Source organism: Silurus meridionalis, chromosome 11, assembly GCF_014805685.1.
Source record: "Silurus meridionalis isolate SWU-2019-XX chromosome 11, ASM1480568v1, whole genome shotgun sequence".
Classification (NCBI taxonomy): Eukaryota; Metazoa; Chordata; class Actinopteri; order Siluriformes; family Siluridae; genus Silurus; species Silurus meridionalis.
Window position 1 is genome coordinate 12,061,055 of NC_060894.1, and position 8,978 is coordinate 12,070,032.

At 38.2% G+C, this 8,978-nt stretch overlaps 2 protein-coding genes across 2 annotated transcripts in view; both read right to left on the reverse strand.

Moving 5' to 3' along the window:
- The window catches only part of grk3 (G protein-coupled receptor kinase 3), a 60,850-nt gene extending 57,573 nt beyond the window's left edge, over positions 1-3,277 (reverse strand). The window contains exon 1 of the mRNA XM_046860983.1: positions 1,038-3,277. Within this exon, the coding sequence (XP_046716939.1) occupies positions 1,038-1,150 (113 nt within the window). The 5' untranslated portion in view covers positions 1,151-3,277. The remainder of the gene's footprint in view (positions 1-1,037) is intronic.
- Positions 3,278-6,618: 3,341 nt separating this feature from the next.
- cryba4 (crystallin, beta A4) lies at positions 6,619-8,896 on the reverse strand. Its single transcript, XM_046860344.1, has 6 exons — positions 8,690-8,896; positions 8,234-8,277; positions 7,958-8,076; positions 7,457-7,598; positions 6,980-7,122; positions 6,619-6,859 (listed from the first exon to the last, which is right to left on the reverse strand). Exons 2-6 carry the CDS (start codon positions 8,270-8,272, stop codon positions 6,712-6,714), a joined length of 591 nt encoding a protein of 196 aa, XP_046716300.1. The 5' UTR covers positions 8,273-8,277; positions 8,690-8,896; the 3' UTR covers positions 6,619-6,711.
- Positions 8,897-8,978: the final 82 nt, after the last annotated feature.

The following is an 8,978-nucleotide window of genomic DNA, read 5'->3' on the forward strand; positions in this document are numbered from 1 at the left end:
CATAAATGTAATATGGTGCAGTTTTAGCTATTAATAGTGTGAAAGACCACTGCTTGTAATTCAAAAAAATCTACTGCAACAAACTGCATCCCTGTTGTCTGCATTGATGATTCTCAACTGTAGCATGCAGTTGGTGTAACATTTAACCACTTCCTTTAAGCACACACTACTTCTGATATAAATTAAGTTTTCGTGACCGTATATAGGCTCTGTAAAGCTAAAGTAAAACTAATACAATATTGATGAACAGATAGGGGTGGCTCAGTGGTAAAATCATATTGGCTATTAATAGGTAGGTGCATATAATGCAACACCAATCCATTTGGGTCCTTGAATAACACCCTTAACCTGCCCTGCTCATTAGGCTCCTTTCTGATACCAGCTTTTTCCCACAAAAATTTGATGTACACGTTTTAATGGTTAGTCATGCTGTACATATGGATAACAATTAAAGTCTTCTGGGAGGTTTTGAAACTTAAATGGACACAAAAAAAGAGGGCTACACATGAACCCAAACTGGTTTTGACCTTGATTAAATTAGAGTTAATAAAGCATGCTAAAATGACTAGAGTGACATCCTCAGAAAATGTCTTAATCTACAAAGGATATAAATGAAGCCTGTACAAAATATACCACCACTGTTTATATGCACATTTGCACCATTAAATAAATGAGGAAGCGTACATACATGTGCATGAGTGGTCACAAAAACTAAATAAAGAGTCTAAACAGATTAATGGCTTAGAGAATGAGGTGTATTAAGTGACAGATGAGCTGTTTAGGGCTTTGATTACTCTCTGTCTTATTCCTTACACAGCTATAAATTACACCTTAAGATTTGAATGTGGTAGGTAAGAGATTTACCTAATGTAATGTAACAGGTTGAATGTTTATCTTACTGTGGTGTGATCCTGAGATTAACGATGCCACCTGACATGTCAAAAACCATGCTGGCACAAAGCGCACGAAAAAAAAAGTAAGAAAAAGGGAAGCATACGTGAATCAACGAGTGCATATGTCTAGATGATCTCCATTACCTGGGTTCAGGAAGAATAATTTTCTTGCTTGCTCGGGCCGCTGGAGTCGACTTGCTCTTCTCCATCGCCATCAAATAGCTGACATCGGCGAGGACTGCCTCTAGGTCCGCCATCTTCGACCGTGGCTCAATCGAATAGATGTAGAAACAGCCGCGGGAATGTGACGGAGGACAATGAAATCGCAAAAGAAACAGCGAGGTGATCAACACAAAACCAAGAGCACGGTGGCAGTGCAGGAGTCCTGGGCGAGGGCGAACATCGATAAAGCCCAGGCCGTGTTCTGTCGTGTCTGTTAGCCGATCTTCAGAAAACAGGCATTGTAACAAATAACACACGATTCACACGAAAGCGAGGAGTCTCTACAGCGACCTGCAGGGTTAATCCGCACTGGGATTTCTGACAGTAAAAAACAACAACTGCAGCTTAAACGCAAAGTGCAACCAATCGAATCCTACCTACATATTACTATAATAATTCTTATTCAATAGTACTCGGGCCCCCACCCCTTTACACTGAGCGTATTGCGAGAACCCACCTGCTGGTTTAAGGCTGTCAAAATCAAACCAAACGCAAATTCACACAGCAAATATCCTGCGAGCGGCTAATCCAGCTAGCGTGTGCTGCTCTACACCGCTTCTCTCGCCTCGAGTAACATTTAAATACACATTGTGTAAAATAACACACATTTAAAACAAAAAAAACACAATAAGACCCGTACCTATATGTATTTAAAATTCCGGTTTAAGTGAGAGAGAAAAATTGGTTCAAGTGGGTGGAAAAAAAACCCAAACAGCTCACTTGCAAGGTGTCAAAATAATAAGAAAATGGGCGACGACTGTGAGTCTGCTAACGCTGTTCTGCTCAAATCCCGGGGACTCAGGACAGATATTTAACCTGCTAAAACGACGCGCTTATTAAACCCCACTTCTCCTTCTTTCGGTGCAGCTCTCGGGTGGAGATAATGCGACTTGTCAATTTTCACCAACCAGACCTTGTTGACAAGAGAAATAATGGCTATCGACAGGCTGGTTAACACGCGAGCTCCGTATATCCGGCTCCGACAGCTAAACCAAACAGGCGCGTGGGCTGTTTATCTGGTTCTCTATCAGCGCTCAGGCTTCAACTACAGTTCGCTGAATGAGCAGTAGACAACAACTTCATGTGCACCATCACAGCTATCGCTCCTCCATCATTTACGTGACCACAGAGAAAAGTGTAAGTCCGATCAAACACCCGACTTGATCCAGTTCTACGAGATTTTTTTTTCTACGACTTTTATATTTACAATACGGATTAATCTCGCAGCTGCCGAGCAAATTGTTGAAAATATGGAGTGTCTATAAGTTTACAACCCCGACATTCTCTCCTGTATGAAAACCAGCACTATAATAAGAAACGTGTATGAGACAGAAAGCGCTACGCAGTGGGAAATGAGTTAGATGTTCTATAATCTAGCTGGATGAGTGAGGATCTGGTGAGGATCTGGTGAAGAGTGAGGGGGCGCTCGAAAGGAAATTAGCTCGAGTTTAGCTTCGCGATTCTCACGACCGATTAACGCGACGGAAAAAAGGAAATGTAACGCTACCGGTTACATTCGAACTGTTTTTGGTGACACAATGTAAAACAGACATACATCATTTTAACTCAAAGGAAAAAAACGCGACCAGATTTGACAAACAAATCATGCAAAACACCAAGCAGCTAAATCTTGCGGAACTTCATTTTCATGGCTAACTCACTTTAGCTGCCTGTCCAAAACACGAGCACCGCCAGTGAGCGCGCGCTACAGTTAGCTCAACTAAATATTCATGTCGACGCGGTTAGACTGTTTCTACATTAAAACTTCCGTGGGTTAAAGTAAAAAACACACACTGACACAAATCCAGCTTTCGTTAAATTCGTTAGAAAGGAAAGAAACTATTGGTGTTCTTGCTTATCATCTTGACGTCCCCCGATTCAGCTGTTAGCGCAACGCATCCGCATTCGAGTTTCTGAAAAAGACTGTTCATGGCCGTCCAGCATAGTTCACTAAATCCTTACAATCTCAAAGAACCTCAAGATCTCTGAATAGACGGAGTTGTTTTTGAAAAGAAATGCCCATCGATATCTTCGTCTCGGAGAAACTATATGAATAGTTCGCTGAAATGTGCTCGGTTATGTGAGCAGACACGGTTCGCACTGAAGATTTTCTCCTGTTGCAAGCAGAAGCTGTTCAGGAGCTGCACTTCCTCTTAGTGTAAACGCGCCGCAAAACCCGAACTGGACCACACCGGAGTGTGGAGTTTAATTCCGAATTCACAGTAGTGTAATCCGACATAAATGACACGTTGTGCCTCACAACAAAACCAATACAGCAATGTACATTTTATCTACACATTGTTTTATTCGGAAATATATTAATTAATTAATCAACCCAAGGCGAGTTGAATGTTTTAACTATTAGTGAGTAGATTCTTTTTTATTTTGCTGTGACCAATTGGGTTTTACGCCCATTTCTGTTATCAAAGTTTTTTTGTAATTGTAATAGGAAAAGTTTCATTTATAAAAAAACAACCAAATCAGATGGTAAATGCTTTGGATTTTGGTTACATGGCGCCCTCCAGTGGTAGGTATAATGCACGATGTTTCCAAAGCTTCCACATGAGAACCATTTAGCGCATTAACCCCACACACGCGGGTAACATTTATTACTTTTATTATTATTATTATTATTATTATTATTATTATTATTATTATTATTATTATTATTATTATTATTCACTATAACAAGTAAATACTATAAGTCACTGGCATTCTGAAAGTTTGGATTTAAAATGCAGTATGCCTTCCACTACTTAGGCCTGGTGGTGGCACAATGGATCAAAATGTTTTTGTTTGTTTTTGTTTGCTCGTTTGTAAACATTGCATTCTAAATCTCATGAACTGCAAAAAAAAGTTCGCCCTTGGGTTTGCCTAAAAGACATTAAGATAACTATTTCTCAGCTAAAATAGAGTTTATACTTAAGATTATTTCCAATCCTAATTATTTGTCCTTGGATTTCTTGGTATCTGTTCGCAAATTATTAAGCAGAGTTTACTTGTAAATATAGAAATATGTATAAATATAATTTAAGATCTGAAAACAACCTGGTGTCCACATGAGACTCAATGTAAGTGGGTCTGAGCTTGATTTATTTAAACATTTCTGACTGAGGACAAGTAGAGTGAATCCATGCAAACTTAAAAGGCACTTTGAGGCCAATGTTATGAGGAAGTGTGCAAAGTTTGGGTTATGACTGTAGACAATGGGTAGAGTCAAGTTAAACGTGTTTCAATAAAAATAAGGAATAAACCTAGAGGCTAATTTACACATTTAACATTTATTTTTGTAATCTATTTTTTCTGTAATGCTCTGGGACAGTGTATATTATTTAAAAAAACAAAAACAAAAAAAGCACTATACAAATAATAATCAGGAACTGAAAGTATGATTAAGTGGGAATTTGGGGTGTTGAATTGTTCCGTGATTCTTAACTGGAATTGAGTTTTATTTAGCTACATCAAAAACATGGCAATTTTCACCCAAATGAATCTGACTACTATTTCATACAGTATCAAACATATCATACATTTACATTTACATTTACATTTGCGGCATTTAGCGACGCCCTTATCCAGAGCGACGTACAAAAGTGCTTTAAATCTCTAGTAATGAATAAATCTACACTGGTACAAGATTACAAACTTAATATAAATATAACTCGAATTCTACAAACTTGGAAAGTGCTAATTCAAGTGTTTCAGGAAGAGGTAGGTCTTCAGTCGTCGCTTGAAGATAATCAGGGACTCTGCTGTACGGACATCTAGGGAAAGTTCATTCCACCACCTCGGTGCCAGAACAGAGAAGAGCCTTGAAGTGTACTTACCTCTCATTCTGAGAGAAGGTGGTACCAGTCGAGCAGTGCTGGAGGATCTCAGACTACGTGGTGCAGTGCGAGATGTGATGAGGTCACTGGGGTAAGATGGTGCTGGTCCATTTTTGGCCTTGTAGGCAAGCATCAGTGTTTTGAATCTGATACATGCAGCTACTGGAAGCCAGTGAAGGGAGCGCAGCAGTGGGGTGGTGTGGGAAAACTTGGGCTGATTGTATAATCTGTGTATAATCTCCATCGCCATAATATGCAAAAACTAGGATTAAGAACTTGTTGCAGGATTTTTACCAATATTTGCAATTTTTGTCTCCAACTCTTCAGAAGAGTGTGAACCCTATGATCACATTCGTAAACAATATGCTCACCACATGTCAAGCGCCTCTATCAATGGCTGTAGCCAGTGTCAACATTGGGTCAAATTTAAAAGTATATTTTTGCTTATAACCTATGAAAAATTTGACATTGAATTAATTCTATGAAATTCTAACATGAATCCATAAATCGCATTATGCCCATTATGGAATCATCTGCCACAATAGGTTTTCTACCATTTTGAAAAGTCACAGTTTTGTAAAGATCTTTACAGCCAGTGTTAAAGTTCGCTTTGAATGATCTTCATATGAATCTCTGAAATAGTTATCAAAGCTTATTTGATATTCCAAAGCATTTATCAGTACCATGCAAAAGAATTATGGCAAAGGTACCAAACAGGTACTCAAAAAAACAGGAAATTATGCCATATCTCAACTTGATGGATTGCCATGAAACTTGAGAATACTTGTTTGGAGTAGGTAGAGTGGGTAGGTAGATAGGCAGAGTTCTTTTTTTTAGCCATTCTTTTATAGATTTGCTGGTGTGGTGTGATGTGACGTGACCCAATTCCACAAGCTTTAGCTGTCAGACTGATGGCCTCACATTTCACTTTGAATACTTTGGTATACAGAGAAGTTCACAGCCAATTCATTAACTGCATTTTTCTCAGATGGCAGAATTTTCCATCACACTTCCACCATTGTGCATTTACATTTATGGCATTGGGCAGATGCCCTTATCCAAGGCAACTTACATATATATTACATTCAAACAACTGAGCAGCTATGGGCTTAAAGACCTTTCTCAGGGGTGCAGGAGTGGCTGCTTGACATTTGGTATGAGGTGTTTGAGCTGATAACTTAAGCCATGCTGCCATGTTTTTTTTTTAGTAAGATTAGGCTTTTTCCTGGTAACCCATATTTGTACCCATTCAACTGTATTAAATGTTTGTGTGTATAATTTGGTCACTTGTCACACACCTGAATACTCCAGACAAGTAAAGTGATAAAACTTGGGCTTTTATAGAGGTGGTCACACTTGCTGATAATCATTTAATTAGCAGCACTTGACTACTACTTGAGTTCTTAAATCCTATTGAAGCAGTAAAGGTGTATTTAGTTTTTCACATATGGCTTTTCCATTTTTTGTTTTTTTTTGGACATGGTGTAATATATCCCACGTTATTGTTCATCTGAGGCCGTATCTACTTAATTTTAAGACCTTATAAGGGCCAGGTGCTTTTTTAATTATGGTGTCCTGATATGTAAAGCCCCAGAATTCAAAAAGGTTTACTTGCTTTTTCACATGACTCTATATGTGGTGTTTGAGCAATTGACAGAAAACAGTAGTCTGGGATCTATAGTCTGAGCTCTTAGAAAGACATTTTATTTTAGCACATTTCAATAGAATAAAGATTTTTTTGTAGGGTAAATTGGCAAAGAACCGCCAGGTTACTGCTGGATGCGGCGGATGGACTGGATCTGAGGAGTCTGACAGTGGGACCCAAACTCCCTGAATCTTTTGTACTCGCCTGCATGACGGTCACACTCCATGATGTACTGATATCCACGGTAACCAGGGTATTGGTAACACACAAACCTATCATATGAAAAGCACATGCAAAGTCAAACATGAAAGCCATTAGCAACTAGAAATCAGAATCTGTAAAACATTATTACTTGGCAAATAATTGAAACATATTTTAGAAGTGCTGCTTACGCTCCAGAGTGGATGCGCATGGAGCCTACTTCATTGTGGCACCAGCCCATTGCCTGCAATGAGGGGTAGTCATCATTTAGCTCCCCCTTGCGGCCCAAGTAGTTCTCCCTCTCATAGATTGTCATCCTGCTCTCCCTGTGGTTCTGTAGGAGTTGTTTTGAAGAAACAAATAATTATACTGAGCCTTCTAACTTAACTATATATATATATATATATATATATATATATATATATATATATATATATATATATATATATATATATATATTTTTAGATCACAATCCAATTTGGTAGGTCTTGAATTTAGGTTAATATTTGGTAATATTGGTTATATATAGGTAATATATATATATATATGCCTAAAAAGAAACAAAAAAAGATTATTTCTTCCACCTCAAATCACATTTGTTTCATTGCCAGAGATTTTAATTGTATGCATCTGAGACGATTGTAGTGATACAGTGAAGAAGCTCTTACAATGCAAGAGATTGGCCTGAAGGAGGTCATCCTCTCAATATGGTAAGCGTTGCTTCCTCCAAAGGCATCACACTGAGGGTACTCGCCACGTTCAAGGACAAACTGCTGGCCCTGAAAAGAGGGATGCTCATAGCCCACCCACCTATGGAAGGTTATGCAAAGTAATCACTAGACTAGTAGTTGAGAGCAGTGGTTAACATGCAAACTAATCAGAAGTTGGATGATGAGTTTTAACAATAGGGGACCCACCAGTCTTACCCTGCTCTACAAAAAAACTATTTACATTTGGAAAGGAAGAAAGCTATAAATCTATTAGCCAGCCACTGCAATAGCTTAAATAATCAAAATAGTAGTATAAGAAACATTAATAATAGATGAGTTTCTACCTTCCTACAGTTTTTTGTTTGTTCTGTTTTGCGGGTTTTTAAATGAGGGTTTATTAGCAGTACTCTCAACAATAAAAAGACAAATAACATGATCTCATGTGTCACAATAACTTACGCTCCACTTTCTACCCTCAGAGAGCGGATGCTCTCAAAGCCAAAATCCATAACATTCCAACATTCAGAGGTGAACTCATGATGGCGACCCTGAAAGCAGTCCTCATCATATACAATAATCTAAAAGACAGAGGTTAGAGACTTTTTAAAAGAGATGTGCATTCTGGCTAAACGGGTATGAACAAAATCTTGCAAATAAAGATAAAGAAATAATTTGCTTCAAAGTCAGAAGAAACTTTATATCAATATTATATTCATAACACATTCATAAGTATACCTTCCAGTGGCCAGAAAACTTGGTACAATGATGATTCATTTTGTCTGTATCAAAAAACATTTTCATAAATTTAATATAGAGTTAAACATGGCAAAAAAAACAGATAAAAATGATTTATATAAACTTGCAAAAAAAAGCAAACATTTAGGCCACAAGTCATCAAGAACCACAAATCATCAAGTTCTGATTCCATATATCCTATTATATATAACAAAAACGTTGTTGTTTTTGCTTATCAAACTGAAAACTGTTCAAAAGCATTCAGTTTAACAATTTTAGCAAGAATTCAATACAAGACTAAAGGACTACATGTGATATATTTGTTGGTGCACTCTAAAGGCAATACAATACAATAGCAATTGTTTACTCCAGCCGTACCTAAACTTTAGCGCTTGTTGAAGATAAGGCTGAGGACAGCACAGCAGGGAGCTCAGAGTAGAGTAAAAAAGTACTCACCTTGCTTCAGTTAAGTTTAGGAAGTCCTGATGATAGAGTGAGACCTGGCACACACCACCATCCTTTTAAAGCCTCCCCTGGCAAAAGGCCGAGCCAAAAGCCCCAACTCAGCAGCAATGGGTTGGGCTACAATTGTGCAGCTAACAAAGACAGGGATAAATCCAGAGTGGCAGAAGTGCAAATCCTACATTATGGCTGAAGGCTCCATGGATGAGAAAGTGAAGGTATGCATTCTTGCATGTCATTTTTGCTCTGCAGCCAGCACCACAATGTCAAATATGAATGTACA